At 43.8% G+C, this 17,690-nt stretch overlaps 1 protein-coding gene across 5 annotated transcripts in view; it reads left to right on the top strand.

Moving 5' to 3' along the window:
* BANP (BTG3 associated nuclear protein) overlaps positions 1-17,690 on the top strand; it is a 147,117-nt gene that overhangs the window by 114,060 nt on the left and 15,367 nt on the right. For 4 of the 5 annotated variants that reach the window (XM_070399008.1, XM_070399004.1, XM_070399005.1 and 1 more), the window contains 2 exons: positions 3,281-3,424; positions 6,746-7,375. In XM_070399008.1, coding sequence (XP_070255109.1) covers positions 3,281-3,424; positions 6,746-6,817 — 216 coding nt within the window. In that variant the 3' untranslated portion in view covers positions 6,818-7,375. Of the gene's footprint in view, positions 1-3,280; positions 3,425-6,745; positions 7,376-17,690 lie in introns of those variants that run through there. The other variant, XM_070399007.1, reaches the window with a different exon arrangement.

The following is a 17,690-nucleotide window of genomic DNA, read 5'->3' as shown; positions in this document are numbered from 1 at the left end:
TTCATAAAAAATTCACAGATGCCTGTAAGTCAGGAGTGAGTCTGCTCACTAAGAGATGTAGGTGCAGATGCCACGAGTACTGTGCCAGGCTCCAAACCAGCAGGTCTCCCACTCGCAGCTGTGTTGTCTTAGACTTGAAATAAGGTCTTGTGGGACACGAGGTCAACTAATGACACATTGTCTAGTTCAGCCGTGGGCAAACTACGGCCCGAATAAAACTAAAAAAAAGAAGACCGTACCCTTTTATGTAATGATGTTTACTTTGAATTTATATTAGTTCACACAAACACTCCATCCATGCTTTTGTTCCGGCCCTCCGGTCCAGTTTAAGAACCCATTGTGGCCCTCGAGTCAAAAAGTTTGCCCACCCCTGGTCTAGTCAGTGTTTCTGCAGGGGCTCCTCTGCTGAGCTAGAGGTTTTGAATCTCCAGATTCCTAAGAACGTAGCTATACATTAAGTAGCACAAAGAATTGACAATTTGAGAAATGTTGTGAAGGTGGGCAACGAGGAAAGATGAAACAGAGTGGTTCAGTCATTAACTTCAGACTTACAGACCAGGGTGAAGCAACCTGTGGAGAGAAGGAACTGGTGGTCCACCTCCAAAAAGAGGCAAAGGGATGAAACACAAGCTAGCCACTGCCGAACCCTCTGAGGAACAGAGGCTCCTAAAACACTTCCATGACTAAACACAGCTTTGTGTCTCCCTTTCTTCAGGTCCCAGCTAGTGTTTCTTGATTAGAATCCTTTGACCTGTTCGTGTTGGGAGTCTGTGGAGTAAAGAGCATATAGGGATGCTTGCTGGAGGGACCTAGGGAGCCCGCCTAGATCTTGCGGCTCCTTCTTAAAAAACAATGATGCTTTCCTAAGCCACAAGGAGACTGATGCCCAGCGGAGGCCCTCTGGGCCATGCAGAGGGGACTTGGGTTCTCAGCTTTGAGAACCGAGGGCTGTGGGTGTGCTGAGGGGATGACCCCAAGCTCTGCTGTCTCCTGACTGCTCCCAGGCAGAGCTGGCTCCTCAGGTGGACTGTGGCCACGCCAGCTGCGGCCACACCAACTGCTGCCTTTGACTACTCAACTCTATGGATCATGGGGGGAGGGGGAAGGGTGGCAGCCTCCTGGTGATGGGGAAGGAAAGCTATGGAACTGGACAGAACTGTGCCCTGTTTTCTGATCATGAAAGGTCTGAAGGAGAGTAAGTGCTGGGGAAAAGAAAATGTGAATTCTTAGAGGAGACTTCAGTTTTCTCCAGTTCTATTTTTTAACCTTTCAAAAACTCATTAGTGCAAACAGTTTATAATGGAAATGAGTAGTGTTTTAATTAAGAGCCATTGTTGTCAGCTCAGTCCTTTGGGGATCCAGAAGCAAGTTCCTGTGCTCGAAGAAGGCAGTTTCGGAAATGGCGAGTGCGGTTGTGAATATCCTGTGGCTGCTGTGTAGACTGGAAGGCAGAAGTCCAACATGGTCTCCTTGGGCTAAAGCCAGGTGTCGCAGGGCTGATTCCTCTGGAGGCTTCTTTTCCAGCTTCCAGAGGGCTCCGCAGTCCTTGGCTCGTGGCCCCTTCCTCATCTTCCAAGCCAACCATGGCCAGTGACTCTTCGCATGTGGCATCCCTCTGCCTCTCTGCAGCTGGGAAAGTCTCTGCTTTCAAGACACCCGTGTGACATTGGGCCCACCTGATACTCAAGGACATTCTCCCCATCTTGAAATGACCAGCTCAATCCGTCTGTAGAGTACCTCTGCGAGTATCAGGGCACACACCTGCGGGTCCGGGGAGAAGGAGGTGTGCATCTTGGGGGCAGTATCCTCCCAACATAGCCAGCTGGTGTTAGAATGTGAAACTGTGGTTTCTGAAGAAACGAAAAGTAGTTAACAACCTTCTGTCATCTTTTATTCTAAAAATGGAGTTTACCTGTTTTTCCTTTATGAGTTCCTTGTTAAAGAAATAGAACTCCTGTTTATCAAAAACTAGAATGATATTTTAAAACCACAGACTCTATTTTCATAAGGACTCCGAGTCCACCTTTCCCAGAGTGGGCAATCCCTCTTTTCTCTGCGGATCCATACCTTCTTCCTTAGCTCTTATGCTGTTGCAGGAGGTAATGGGCTGGCTGGGAATTGTGGTCATTGTTGCCCCACTATGGATGGCCCACAAGTGACCCTGGAAGGTGGTGCCATAGGCATATAATTTGAAGGAGGGGTGGGGTGCACCGCCCAAGTAAAAACCCTCACAGCTATGGCATTTCACTGTCATGAATATAAAGCTTCAGAGACCTCCTTTACCACCTCCCCATCCTGGCCTTCGGGAAATCAAGGCACCAGCTTATCTTCCGGCTGCTAGAGCACCAGGTGGGCTGGGCTGGAGGTGGGCCTGGATGTGGGGGTGCTCATGAGTGGTATGGTTACCCAGACCCTGTCTCTGGGCCCTCACCTGGCCCCCACCTCCAGGCACAGTCCAGGTGCTGTCCCTGGTTGTCATGGGGGCATGTGCGTTGGTGATTTGTCTCTGGAACTTGGTCTCCCCCACCCCTGAACACCGCCCCCCGCCCCCGCCGGGAGTTCTACCGCTATCCTTCATCAGTGTCTTCTCTCCCAACCGCCGCTCCTCACACAGAGGTCTTCTTGGCTCCATCTGGAGCATTGGGTGTTATAACTCACACCCATGTTTCTGCTATTTCTTAAACTCATGGTCAACTCTTGGGGCGGGGGGAGGGGAGCACTTCTTCATTCCCCCTGACTTGCAAATGCTCCAGGGGCTCCGGGAAGAGCCAAGGAATGTGTCCTCCCTGCGGGTGGAGAACCTGCTGCCTTTCCTGTCCCTCCTGGCTGCCCTCCATGTCTCCCTCCCGTAAACCTAGAACAACAGTGATTTCCCAAGGTATTCATGTGCTTTATCTCCTGCTCCATGTCCCACTTTCTCTCCATCCCAGTGCTCTCAGGCATGCCTTTGGCCACATCCCACACTCTTCAGAAACCTGAGCTGGTTGCTTTTTTCTTCTAAGGCTTAAAAAGAGCCATCGTTCTCTCTGAAATGTGGATGTTTGAGGGAGGTCCCTTGCAGATGTGGAACAGCCTGATCACACACACATACATTCACACATGCTCTCTACACACACATACGTTACTCCAGATGATTTGCGGGCAGGCGGACCCCACAGTGTGGCGTGCAGTGCTGGGTCATCTTCCTTGGTCCATGCCGTCACGTGGAGTCTGCATGCATGGCTTTCACTCTGCCCTTGTACCCGTGATGGTGCTAACGGTCTCTGCTTTGTCCCTCCAGGTGCTTCAGGGGGCCCAGCTGATAGCCGTGGCCTCCTCAGACCCCACTGCCACAGGCATGGATGGGTCACCTCTCCAGGGCAGTGACATCCAGGTCCAGTACGTCCAGCTGGCGCCAGTGACTGACCACACTACGGCAGCTCAGGTGGGTCTCTGTGGACAAGTCCTGGGTCTTCTGTAGGTATGAACACAGCTTGGTTATTTCTACTTCTGACATTCTTCCGGGAGGAAGGTGAGAAGTTAGATCTCAACCCAGGTGCCAGTCTTAAACTGATTCTTGAGCTATTTTGTCTTGTGCAAATGTTTGTCTATAAACTCAGAAGCAAAAAATAAATTCTGGTCAATTCTCCTTCGAAAGTGAGAGGTTCCCGTTGACCTGAGACCTCGCTGCTCCTCTGTGTGGGCGGCACCCGGCCCAGGGCCCAGGGCCTAGGGGTCGGCACTCCTGCTGGCGCAGCCCTCAGCCTTCACCTTTTTCCCAGGGGCAGGTTTTTGGGGCACTTCCCTCTGAGCAGCCCGCTGCTTTAGGGTGGAAATGTAGGATGGCCCGGCTAGCTGTGGTGCCTGCACTTGGTCCTGGGAGCGCCATATGGCCAGGTTTCCAGCTTCCCACACCATACTTCTAGCATAGCAGTCTGACGACCTTGGCGGAAACTCTGCATTTGTAAGGCCCACCTGTGTTTGCTATGTGCTTGTTCGGCATGTCTGCTTGAGCACCGACGAGCTTCCACGGAAGCCTCTCGGCATCTGGCTTTGCTGGATCTCCGCTTAAGCTGCCCTTATCCATGCTTCCTGGGAGCACTGGAAACTGGCTTTCATGCTCCGTTTGGACACTTTCTGAAATGTCAGATGAGTGAGTCGCTTCTTTAGATATTTGAAGTGTTCTTGGAGCTGCCCCTCGGTGAGTGTGCTCAGTGGAGCAAGCATTGTGGCTTCTCTAGAGTCACCCAGGTTGCAGGGGACCCAGGCCTGCCTCTCACCCCCTAATCTAGTGGGGAGAGCTCGCATAACCCTGACAGCCTGATCCCCTTTAGGGGACAGTGTGAGTGATTCTGTGTGGTTGGTTGGTTGTGTTTAGAACAACCAGTTCTAAAGTCAGTGCATATTCCTATTTCTTGAGAGTGACCATAGGATTGGTCCTGAGAGGGCAGTGAGTCGTGGGAACAAGGCCAAGGCTGCTGTGAAGGGCACAGAGAAGCCGGTGGCCTGCATTCTCAGACCTCACAGGCCATGGGGTTAAATCACTAACTTTACTGCTGAGATAAGACAAATGCCATTGTGATGTAGGTGCTTGGCCATGGGGAGGCAGGGGGCATGTGTCTGGGCAGCCTTGGCCTGGGGAGGCCTCAGCTCCCTGCCCACAGGACCTGTGGATGTTCTGTTCCAGCCTGCTAGGTATTGGCTCCTGCCCCGCCTTCTGCATGGCCTGCTGTCCTCTCTGGGTCTGCTCCTCTCCTTTTTGCTGAGCCTCTTGTGTCTCGATGCCGTCAGCCTTTGACATTTAGAATTAAAGCCCCGCATTTCCAGGCGGTCCCTCTTCCCTCCTGCACTCTGCTCTGCACTGTGCTAGGTGTCGTGTGCTCTCCATTGCCCTGGGAGGAAAGGAAGTTCTCATTTGGTTTTCTTGCAGCCTCGTGAGGTGGTTGCTGAGGAATGGAACCAAGTAGGTTGCCCATGGTGACCCTGCTGACCAGGTGCCAGCTCAGTGAACTCAGTCCTCTGAGGACTTAAATTCTTATTCTCCTGACTCACAATGAGGCCCCAGTTGGCCCAGAGTTTGGGAAGGTGTGTCCTAAAGAAGGTGTGCGCCTCACCCACCACCAGACCCCTCCAGCCGCTCCTACAGCCCAGGCACTTCCCACCCTGAGTAGTGTTGGGCTTCCTCAGAGCAGTGACCATAGAGGCCCTTCCATTGTGGAGAGGGATGAGGCATGGCCTGGAGCCAGTGAAGGGTGTGTGCGTGTGGGGAGAGGAATTCTCCCCGACCAGTTTTCTGTTGTGATTTAAGAACAAACCTGTCCTAGAAGAAACCTCCCATGTGTACCCACCTCGTCTCATGCTGGGTGATGGTGTCTGATACCCACGCTGTTGTAAAAGGGTCGTGTGTAAAAGCAGTTCACTCCTGCTGCTGGGCAGCGCAGAGGTTGGCACGGTGTGTGTTCTTCAGGTCTGGGGGGCTCTGTGGTGGGTCATCTTCCATGTTGTAGGTTTGTCGTCATTACAGACTTCAGAGTTGAGGAAAACTGTGTTTATGTTAGCCCCTTGCCACCTTGGCTTCCTGGCATTATTTTTTTGTCTCGATTCACACCTGGCAGGTCTCAAGATCCATTCAATTAGGACAGATAGAAGAGCAGAGAATGAGGTGCATGCATACTGCCCCAGCCTGTAGCTTCTCTCCTGTCTGCAGACACCAGCACTGTCTAGTCCACTTTCCCTCGTCCAGAAATGTGTGGGGAAGCCCCCACCTCGTCTGTGTCAGCTGGTCCCTTTTTTGTTGCTCTTGCCCAGCCACTCAGTGGGCTCTTAGACAGACAGCACGGGCAATGCCTGTGCTGAGTCCTTCGTCTGAGACTGGAAGGCCTCTGCTTCAAGGAAACACTGTTAAATGCCATTTGTATAGTATTTCAAAATCTCAGCCTTGAACTGCAGTGGGGGTTGTAGCACTAGCCCCCATGCCCAGGGACTTCCGCCTTCGAGTCTCTGTGGCTTTCTTTGTCTCTTTTCAGTTGCCATGCCAGGCCTCTCCAGCTAAATTTCCTGCCAGGGAAGCTGGACTACCTCTGAGGGTCTAGTGTTTGTGACATTGCCTTTGACAGACAGCTTAGAGGACCCTAAAAATCCCCAAATCTCCATCTGGGAGCCAGTTCTGCATGGTTTAGGTGGATAACTGGTGACTTATTCCAAGATTATATTTTTCCCTTCAATGTATCTTAACATTGTAAATATGCTATTAAAAATATCTTATTATCTATAACTTATTGTTTAGAACTTATGTCTTTAAGGGGAGAAAGCTAACTGCCCCTAAAATGCTTTTTTGGAACATTGGAACAGTTTTTATAAGAAAAGGCAAAATGGTAACTGAAATTCTAGGCAAATATATTAGGTTAAGGATGTGTTAACCAGTTCAAGAGTATCCCCAGTGATAAGCAGGGGGTGGGAATAGGAAATCAGCACCATAGACTTTAGGGATCTCTGCAGCTGTGTGGGAGGGTTGTTCAGGACCTGAGCAAGCAGGCGGTCCCGCAAGGAGGGGCCACATCCCAGATTCATCAGAGCTGCTGCGAAGCAGCTCAGGTTTTGGGAGTCATCACTCAAAGCCGGGGTGTACTTAGGACCCGGACCTTCCAGCTCTGCTGTGTGTTTGCTCTGTGCATGAAAACCATTGGTATTTTGTGACCAGTGAGTGTCCTGGACTTGAGTTGGTGGGCACTTTTATAGAAAAGCCCTCCTCTCTCCCCTCTTGCAGACGGCCGAGACCCTGCAGCCCACATTGCAGCCTGAAATGCAGCTTGAGCACGGAGCCATCCAGATCCAGTGATGCAGGACTGGCTGCCCGACCATGACAGGACCCAAGGTGGAGCCGTTGCCGCTCTCAGCGCCGGCTCCAGCCAACCACCCAGTTCTACACGCGTCTGGCCCCATGGCTTTGAATGGAGGTGACTGCACGTGTTCTGTTAAAATGCATCTGGAGCCTCATCCACAGGGGGAAGTGTCCCAGTAAATAACAGATGACAACAGCCGCCAACCCTCCAGAAGACCCCTTCGTTTGAGTCCCACTGTTGGTACCTAGAGAAAGAGTGGGAAGCACAGTGTGGATTGCGTTAAGTTCACGCAGAAAATCAAGAACTACAATATTTTTCTCTGTTTAAACAGCTTTTTTAATTTGCTATGGTGTTTATAACAAAAAAGAAAATGGAAAAAAAAAAGGAGTAGCAGAAGCCTTTTGCTGTGTGCTCTGTTCAGTGAAATGAAAATAGGTATTTGCAGAGACGACTAACATTTTGATGGAAATATTGCTTACCTACTTTTCTAGGGGGGAATGCTCTCAGCACTGTAATTAAGCATTTTTAATGAAATAAATGTATTTATGACCACAGCAGCTTAATGTTATTTCCTTTGAAGAGGTGGTTTGCCGAGGCCAGCCTCTCTCCTGGTGGGTGCTCAAGGATCACCCACAAGCCCTTTCCGCTGTGCTGACAGTACTTGTGGGGTTCTTGCAAAGGGAGGGGGGTGGCTTATTCTGTCAGATCAGTTCCCCAATACACAGAGCACTGCCCGGTGGAGTGCTCCCTCTCAGACACAGGCGTTCCTGAGACAGTGGGAGCCTGCTTCAGTACTGCAGGTAACCCGGCCTGTCGCATGACACGACCATTGCCAGCTCCAGAAAGTTATAGCTCCAGGGCTTCTTAGAGCAAGTCATGTCAAGAGGAGCCTGCCTCATCATCTAAAGTTAAAAAACAAAAGCAGATTTTTAAAAAATATATATTTTATTGATTTCTTACAGAGAGGAAGGGAGAGGGATAGAGAGAGAGAAACATCAATGAGAAACATTGATCAGCTGCCTCCTGAACACCCCCAGTGGGGATGTGCCCGCAACTAAGGTACATGCCCTTGCTGGAATCGAACCTGGGACCCTTGAATCCGCAAGCTGACGCTCTATCCACTGAGCCAAACCGGTCAGGGCCAAAGGCAGATTTTAAATGTCTAAGGAGTTCATTATAATCATGCCTTAGATTGTTGATTCACTAAATGTTTAAACCCATTAAAAGTGTACACATAACAAAAAACAACACAAAAAACAAAGGCAGAGAAAACAGTTCGAAGCACAGAGGTGGTTTGCACTACTCGTGATCAGCGTGTGGGGCCTGCTTCTCTCACATGATTTTGGCAGTTACATTAGTGGGGTTTGTGAAATTCACAACAAAATCGTATTCACTGTTTTGGACTATGCTCAATGCTTTTTCTGGGAAGCATTCAAAGTTGCCATTCCAAATAGTCATGCCTCTTCCCCCTCCACCCCATGGGGGCTCGTGGGCTGGGTAGTTTACATCAGGGCATGCTAGGGGGTGAAGGTGGGGGTGGGGACAGCATGTCTACATTTCATGCCTCTATGCATCCTCCAGGAATGGGCATGGTGAGATGAGGACTCACAACTTCCGTGGATAGTCACCTGAGAGAGGAGATGGACATGAGAAAAACACCAGTCATAATGCTGGAAGGAGAAGGTCTAATTTAACATGTATCTGGACTCCCAGATGGAGAGAATGGAGAGAACAGTAGAAATAAAACATTTAAAGGATTCAGGAAGCAGAATAGATTCCAAGTAGAAATAAAAATAAATCCATGCCTGGACACACACAGAACATTAAAGACAAAAATAATTCTGAAAGCAGCCAGAGAGAAAGGTGAGACCACCTACAGTGGAATGAAGGAACCATAGCAAACTTCTCAACCACCACTGGACGTCCGAAGCAGAGGGTAGTACCAATGAGCATTGAGAGAAAAATATTATCTACACAGAATTGGGTCTGTAGTAAAACTGTTCAAAAACGCCGGTGACGATCATCATTTGATCCAGCAGTTCCACTCTGAGGTGTACATGCAGGAGAATTGAAACCGTATGTCCACATGTAAATTTGCATATGAATATTCATAGCAGCACTATTCACAGTGGCCAGAACCTGGAGAGAATCAGGTGTCCATCAAAGGATGAATGGATAAATAAAATGTGGTCCATCACCACAATGGAATGTTATTCAGCCATAAACAGAAATAAAGCTGACACTACAACATGGATGAACCACAAAAACATCATTCTGAGTGAAAGAAGCCAGTTATAATAGGCTTCATATTATATGAAATGTTTGGAACAGGCAAATGCATAGACAGAAAGCTGTTCAGTGGTTGCCAGAGGCGGGGGGGAGGAAGAAATGGGGATATAGGGTTTATTTTTGAGGCGATGAAAATGTTTGGGAATTAGTGGTAATGTTGCCACAACTATATAAATTTACTAAAAGCCATTCAATTGCACACTAAGAAGGGTGAATTTTTGGTAGACAAATTATATCTCAAAGCTACTAAGAATTGGACGACATTTAAAAAACCATTAATAAACAAAAATGAGGGTGTTACTTACAGATAATTCCTCAAGAAAGGAAGTAGTAAGGAATTTTTTTCAAGAGGAGGAACGAATTCCAGGAGGAGGTTCTGAGCAAGAAGTGGTGGTGAACAACTAGAATAGTAAACACACAGATATGTCTAAGTGCTCTGTACAAACTGTCTCACAATGAAGTTGTCAAAACAATAAAATATTGGAAAACATTACAATGTAAGTTGAGATGGCCTGGAAAGGAGTTAAATTGTTTTAAAGCTCCCTTTTATTGCCCTGGAAAAAAAGGATCAAGATACTGTACAATCTTAAGACATGAAACTCAATATCTACGACAAACGTTTAAGAAACAGTATATAAACAGTGGGGTATTTCCACCGTGGGATAAAGGAACTTGACCTACTTGACGTGTAGAGCACACATTCTTCCATGTTTTTTTTTTCGGAACTTGATCGAAGTTGGCCACAGTCCAGACCAGAGAGAAGGTCAGATAAATCAAAATGGGAATTAGTGGTATGTTGCCACAACTCTATAAATTATTTTTTAAATTCTTACCTGAGGATATGTTTATTAATTTTTTTATTTTTTTAAGAGAGAGAAGGAAAGGGGTGGGGAGAGAGACAGAGAGAGAGAGAGAAACATTGACTGGTTGTCTCCTATATATCCCCAACTGGGAATCAAACCCGAAACCTAGGTATGTGCCCTGATCAGGAATCAAACCTACAACCTTTTGGTGTATGGGATGATGTTCCAATCAACTGAGTCACCCGGCCAGGGTGGGAAGGTATTTTCAACTGATAATTAAATATGACAAGTTGACATATCAAAACTTATGGAATCCTTTGGTTGTATTTCCAGAGTGGGACTCCTGGATCATATGGCAGTTCTATTTTGAACATCCAGACTATTTTCCATTGTGGCCAGACCAATTTATAGTCCCACCAACATTGCTCAAGGGTTTTCTTAACTCCACATCCCCACCAGTCCTTATTAGCTCTTGTATTTTTTATAATAGCCATTCTAGCAGGTGTAAGGTGATACCTCATTATGCTTTTGATTTCTCTGATGAATAGTGACATTGAGCATCTTTTCATATATCTGTCAGCCATGTTTGTCTTTGGGAAAGTGTTTATTCAGTTCTTTTGTTTACTTTTTAGTTGGATATTTTTTATGTTTTTGGCTATAGAGTTGTATGACTTCCTTATTTTGGATATTAACCCGTTGTCAGATGGCTGGCTTATGAATATTTTTTCCCATTCTGTAGGTTCATTTTCACTTAGTTGATTATTTCTTTTGCTTTACACAATCTTTTTTGATGTAGTCTCTCACTTGGTTGTTTTTGCTTTTGTTGCTTGTGCATTAGGTGTGACATCCAAAAAATTGTTGCCAAGACCAGTGTCAAAGACTTTTTTCTTTTTTTTTTCTTCTAGGAGTTTTATGTTTCAGGTCTCATGTTTAAGTCTTTAATGTACTTAAGGTTTGTGAGTGTTGGGTGTTTTTTTTTAACCTTTTCCCTTGTATTTATTTAAAATTTATTTTTATTGTTGACAGTATTATACAGATGTCCCCCATCTCCCTTCTACCCAGCCCCCAACCCACTTCAACACACTATTGCCTGTGTCTATGAGCTATGCTTATAAATTCTTTAGTTAATCTCTTCCTGCCCCTCCCAACACCATTTCCTCTGAGATCTGTCAGGCTATTCTATGCGTCCTGGACCTATTTTGTCTCTGGACCTATTTTGTTCATCAGTTTATTTTGTTCTTTAGATTCCACATGTGAGTGAGATCATGTGATATTTGTCTTTTTCTGGCTGGCTTATTTCACTTAGCATAATGATATCATGATCCATCCATACTGTTGAAAAGGGTAAGAGCTCCTTCATTTTTACAGCTGCATAGTATTCCATTGTGTGAATGTTCCACAGCTTTTTTTTATCCACTCATCTACTGATGGGTACTTGGGCTGTTTCCAGATATTAGCTATTATAAATAACACTGCTATGAACATAGGGGTGCATAGATTCTTTCTGATTAGTGTTTCAGGATTGTTAGGATATATTTCCAGAAGTGGGATCACTGGGTCAAACAACAGTTCCATTTTTAATTTTTTTAGGAAATCCCATACTGTGTTCCACAGGGCTGCACCAGGCTGCATTCCCACGAGCAGTGTACTAGGGTTTCCTTTTCTCTGCATCCTTCCTGGACTTGTTTGTTGATTTACTGATGGTAGCCATTCTGGCAGGTGTGAGGTGATACCTCAGTATAGTTTTAATTTGCATCTCTCTGATGATTAGTGACATTGAGCATTTTTTTCATATGTCTCTTGGCCATTTGTGTGTCCTCTTTGGATAAGTGTTTTGCTTTGTACAGATGCTTTGCCCAATTTTTAGTTGGTTTGTTTGTCTTCCTTTTGTTGAGTTGTATGAGTTCTTTATGTATTTTGGGAATTAACCCCTTATCAAATGTATCATTGGCAAATAGTCCTCCCATACAGTAGGTTACCTTTTCATTTTGAGGATGGTTTCTTTTGCTGTGCAGAAGCTTTTTAGTTTGATATAGTCCCATTTGTTTATTTTTTCCTTTGTTTCTCTTGCCTTGGGCGATGTATTGGTGAAAATTTGGTATGTGAGGTGTCTGAGATTTTACTGCCGATGTTTCTTCTAGGATTTTTATGGTTTCACGATTACAATTAAGTCTTTTGTCAATTTTGAGCTTATTGTGTATGGTTTAAGTTGGTAATCTAGTTTCTTTCTTAATTTTCTTTTCTTTTTTGCATATACCTGTCCAATTTTCCCAGCACCATTTATTGAAGAGATTATCTTTACTCCATTGTTTGCTCTGCCTCCTTTGTCAAATATTAATTGACCATAAAGGAGTAAGTCGATTTCTGGGGTCTCTGTTCTGTTCCATTGATCTATATGCCTGTTCTTGTGCCAGTACCAGCCTGTTTTGATTACAATGGCTTTGTAGTATAATTTGATATTCGGTATTGTGATCCCTCCAACTTTATTCTTCTTTCTCAAGATTGCTGAGACTATCTGGCGTCTTTTTTGGTTCTATATAAACTTTTGTAATATTTGTTCTAGAGCTGTGAAATATGCAGATGGTATGTTAGTAAGAATTGCATTGCATCTATAGATTGCTTTGGGTAGTATGGACATTTTAATGATATTAATTCTTCCAATCTGTGGACACAGTTTATGCTTCCACTTGTTTCTGTCTTTCTTTATTTCTTTCTTAATGTTCTACACTTTTTTCCAAGTACATGATTTTACCTCCTTGGTTAAGTTTATTCCTGGATCTTGTCGAATGATTTTTCTGCATCTATGGATATGATCATGTGATTAAAAAATGTTTTTTTCCTCACCTGAGGATGTGTGTGTGTGTGTGTGTGTGTGTGTGTGTATATGTATATATGTATATATATATATATATATTTATTTATTTATTTTAATCCTTGCCTGAGGATATTTTTTCCATTGATTTTCTTTTTTTATTTTTTTTTTTTAATATATTTTATTCATTTTTTACAGAGAGGAAGGGAGAGGGACAGAGAGTTAGAAACATCAATGAGAGAGAAACATCGATCAGCTGCCTCCTGCACAATCCCACTGGGGATGTGCCCGCAACCAAGGTACACACCCTTGACTGGAATCGAACCCGGGACCCTTCAGTCCGCAGGCCGACACTCCATCCACTGAGCCAAACTGGTCAGAGCTTTCCATTGATTTTCAAAGTGGAATAGAGGGAGGAAGGGGGAAGAGAGAGAGAGAAAGAGAGAGAGAAAGAGATAAACATTGATGTGGAGAGACACATCTATTGGTTGCCTTCCACACTTGCCCCTACTGGGGCTGGGGATCAAACCCACAACTGAGACATGTGAAATCTAGTCTGTGACCTCCAGTGCATGGGCTGATGCTCAACCCACTGAGCACACCGGCCAGTGCATAGGGTAGGTCTCTTATAGACATCATATATAAAGGTCGTGTTTTCTTATCTATTCACTATCCTATGTCATTTCATTGAAGCATTTAATCCATTTATATTATTGATAAGTACTTATTTATTGCTAATATATTTTTTATGCCTATTTTCCTTTCTCTCTACAAATATTTCTTCTTGCAACAGTCCCTTTAGCATTTCTTGCAATGCTGTTTTGGTGGTAACAAACTACTTTAGCCTTTTATATTTTTTAGTTTTTGGTCTGGGAAGCTTGTTATTTCACCTTCAATTTTGAATGATACTCTTTTTTTTTTTTTTTTTTTTTAAATATATTTTATTGATTTTTTACAGAGAGGAAGAGAGAGGGATAGAGAGTTAGAAACATCGATGAGAGAGAAACATCGATCAGCTGCCTCCTGCACATCTCCCACTGGGGATGTGCCCGCAACCCAGGTACATGCCCTCGACCGGAATCGAACCTGGGACCCTTGAGTCCGCAGGCCGACGCTCTATCCACTGAGCCAAACCGGTTTCGGCTTGAATGATACTCTTGATGAACAGAGTAGTCTTGGTTTCAGTAGTCTTGCTTATCATTACTTTGAATATTTCATGCCATTCCCTTCTGACCTATAGTGTTTCTGTTGAGAAATCAGCTGATAGCCTTATGGGAAATCCCTGGTAGGTTACTCTTTCTTTCTGCCCTTAAGATTCTCTCTTTGTCTTTAAAGTTTTATCATTTTAATTATGATGTTTCTTGGTGTGGATCCTTTGTGTTCATCTTGATTGGGATTCTCTGTACTTCCTGAACTTGTGTGACTTTTTTTCTTTACTAGATTAGGGAAGTTTTCTGTTAATATTTCTTTTAAACAGGTTCTCTATCCCTTGCTCACTTTCTTCTCCCTCTGGTATCCCTATGATGTGGACATTGTTCTGTTTCATGTTGTCTCTGTGTTCCCTTAAGCTATCCTCATGTTTTTTTTAAGTGCTTTTTCTCTTTGTTGCTCTAATTTTTTTCTACATTGTCTTCCAAATCACTGGTTCCATCCTGTGCTTCATCCAGCCTACTTTTAATTCCTTCCAGTGTATTCTTGATGTCAGATATAGTATTCTTCATTTCTGACTGGTTCTTATTCATGGTTTCTATGTCCCTTTTTATGCTGATGTATTTCCCACTAAGTTCCTTATAGTTCTCACTTAGTTCTTTGGACATCCTTATAATCATTACTCTGATATTGGTTTTTTTAAAAAAAAATTTTAAATTTTGTTTTATTGCATAAAGTATTACAAAGAGTATTACATATGCCCTAACCGTTTTGGCTCAGTGGATAGAGTGTCGGCCTGCGGACTGAAGGGTCCCAGGTTCGATTCTGGTCAAGGGCATGTACCTTGGTTGCGGGCACATCCCCAGTAGGCGGTGTGCAGGAGGCAGCTGATCGATGTTTCTCACTCTCTATCCCTCTCCCTTCCTCTCTGTAAAAAATCAATAAAATATATATTTTTTGAAAAAGAGTATTACATATGTCTCCTTTTATTCCCCCCCCCCCCCTTGACCTTCCCCCGGCCTCCCCTTCCCCCCAGTGTCTTGTGTCCATTGGTTATGCTTATATGCATGCATACAAGTCCTTCGGTTGATATCTTGTCCCCTCCCCCCCAACCCTCCCTGGCCTTTCCGCTGTAGTTTGACAGTCTGTTCGATGCTGCTCTGCCTCTTATCTATTTTTGTTCGTCAGTTTATAATGGTCTTTATTATCCATAAATGAGTGAGATCATGTGGTATTTTTCTTTCATTGACTGGCTTATTTCACTTAGTATAATGCTCTCCAGTTCCATCCATGCCGTTGCAAATGGTAAGAATTCCTTCTTTTTTACAGCAGCATAGTATTCCCTTGTGTAGATGTACCATAGTTTTTTAATCCACTCATCTGCTGATGGGCACTTAGGCTGTTTCCAAATCTTAGCTATGGTGAATTGTGTTGCTATGAACATAGGGATGCATATATCCTTTCTGATTGTTGTTTCTGGTTTCTTGGGATACATTCCTAGAAGTGGGATCACTGGTTCAAATGGGAGTTCCATTTTTAACTTTTTGAGGAAACTCCATACTGTCTTCCATAGTGGCTGCACCAGTCTGCATTTCCACCAGCAGTGCACGAAGGTTCCTTTTTCTCCGCATCCTCTCCCGCACTTGTCGTTTGTTGATTTGTTGATGATAGCTATTCTGACAGGTGTGAGATGGTACCTCATTGTTGTTTTGATTTGCATCTCTTGGATGATTAGTGACTTGGAGCATGTTTTCATGTGTCTCTTGGCTTTCTGAATGTCCTCTTTTGAAAAGTGTCTATTTAGGTCCTTTGCCCATTTTTTTTATTGGAGTGTTTATCTTCCTTTTGTTAAGTTGTATGAGTTCCCTATAAATGTTGGAGATTAAGCCCTTATCGGTGATAACATTGGCAAATATGTTCTCCCATGCACTGGGCTTTCTTGTTGTTTTGTTGATGGTTTCTTTTGCTGTGCAGAAGCTTTTTATTTTGATGTAGTCCCATTTATTTTCTCTTTAGTTACCAATGCCCTAGGAGCTGTATCAGTGAAGAAATTGCTTCAGCATATGTGTGAGATTTTGTTGCCTTTGGATTCCTCTAGTATTTTTGTGGTTTCCCGTCTTACATTTAAGTCCTTTATCGATTTTGAGTTTATTTTTGTGTATGGTGTAAGTTGGTGGTCTAGTTTCATTTTTCTGCATGTATCTGTCCAATTTTCCCAACACCATTTATTGAAGAGACTATCTTGACTCCATTGTATGTTCTTGCTTGCCTCCTTTGTCAAATATTAATTGAGCATATTGGTTCAGGTTGATTTCTGGGTTCTCTATTCTATTCCATTGATCTATATGTCTATTCTTGTGCCAGTACCAGGCAGTTTTGAGAACAGTGGCTTTGTAATACAGCTTGATATCTGGTATTGAGATCCCACCTACTTTGTTCTTCTTTCTCAAGATCGCTGCAGCTATTTGAGGTCTTTTTTTATTCCAGATGAGTTTTTGGAGAGTTTGTTCTAGGTCTGTGAAATATGCCATTGGTACTTTAATGGGGAGTGCTTTGAATTTATAGATTGCTTTGGGTAGTATGGGCATTTTAATGATGTTGATTTTGCCAATCCAAGAACATGGTATGTTCTTCCATCTGTTTATGTCTTCCTCTATCTCTTTTTTCAACGTCCTGTAGTTTTCTGAGTAGAAGTCTTTTACCTCTTTAGTTAAGTTTATTCCTAGGTATCTTAATGTTTTTGGTGTGATGGTAAATAGGATTGCTTTTTTAGTCTCTCTTTCTGTGAGTTAACTATTGGTGTATAGAAATGCCATAGATTTCTTGGCATTAATTTTGTATCCTGCTACATTGTCGAATTCATTTATTAAGTCTAATAGTTTTTTGATGGAGTCTTTAGGGTTTTTAATGTACAATATGTCATCTGCGAATAAGGACAGTTTTACTTCTTTTCCAATTTGGATGCCTTTTATTTCTTCTTGTCCAATCGCAATGGCTAATACTTCCAGTACTATGTCGAATAGGAGTGGTGAGAGTGGCATCCCTGTCTTGTTTCTGTTCTTAGGGGAAATGGTTTTAGTTTTTGCCCATTGAGTATGATGTTGGCTGTGGGTTTGTCATATATGGCTTTTATTATGTTGAAGTATGATCCTTCTATTCCCACCTTGCTGAGAGTTTTTATCAAAAATGGGTGTTGGATCTTGTCAAATGCTTTTTCTGCATCAATTGATATGACTATGTGGTTTTTTTCTCTCAATTTGTTTATGTGATGTATCACGTTTATTGATTTGCGGATATTGTACCATCCTTGCATCCCTGGGATAAATCCTACTTGGTCATGGTGTAAGATCTTTCTGAGGCACTGCTGGATCCCATTTGCTAGGATTTTGTTGAGGATTTTGGCATCTATGTTCATGAGGGATATTGGCCTGTAATTCTCTTTCATTGTGTTATCTTTACCTGGTTTTGGTATTAAGGTGATGCTGGCTTCATAGAATGAGCTTGGAAGTGTTCCTTCTTCTTGAATTTTTTGGAATAGTCTGAGGAGGATAGGTTTTAGTTCTTCCTTGAATGTTTGGTAAAACTCCCCTGTGAAGCCATCTGGCCCTGGGCTTTTATTTGCTGGAAGCTTTTTGATGACTGCTTCAATTTCTTCTATAGTTATTGGCCTATTGAGATTTTTAGATTCTTCCTGATTGAATTTTGGAAGGTTGTATTTTTCTAGGAATATGCCCATTTTCTCCAGGTTGTCCAGTTTGTTGGAATACAGTTGTTCATAGTATTTTTTTTAACATCCTTTGTATTTCTGTGGGGTCT

This window comes from Myotis yumanensis, unplaced genomic scaffold, assembly GCF_028538775.1.
Source record: "Myotis yumanensis isolate MYYU_CA2020_CCGP unplaced genomic scaffold, mMyoYum1.0.hap1 SCAF_18, whole genome shotgun sequence".
In the NCBI taxonomy this organism is placed as follows: Eukaryota; Metazoa; Chordata; class Mammalia; order Chiroptera; family Vespertilionidae; genus Myotis; species Myotis yumanensis.
The sequence above is the reverse complement of the archived record's forward strand: the minus strand, read 5'-3'. Positions and strand labels throughout refer to the sequence as shown.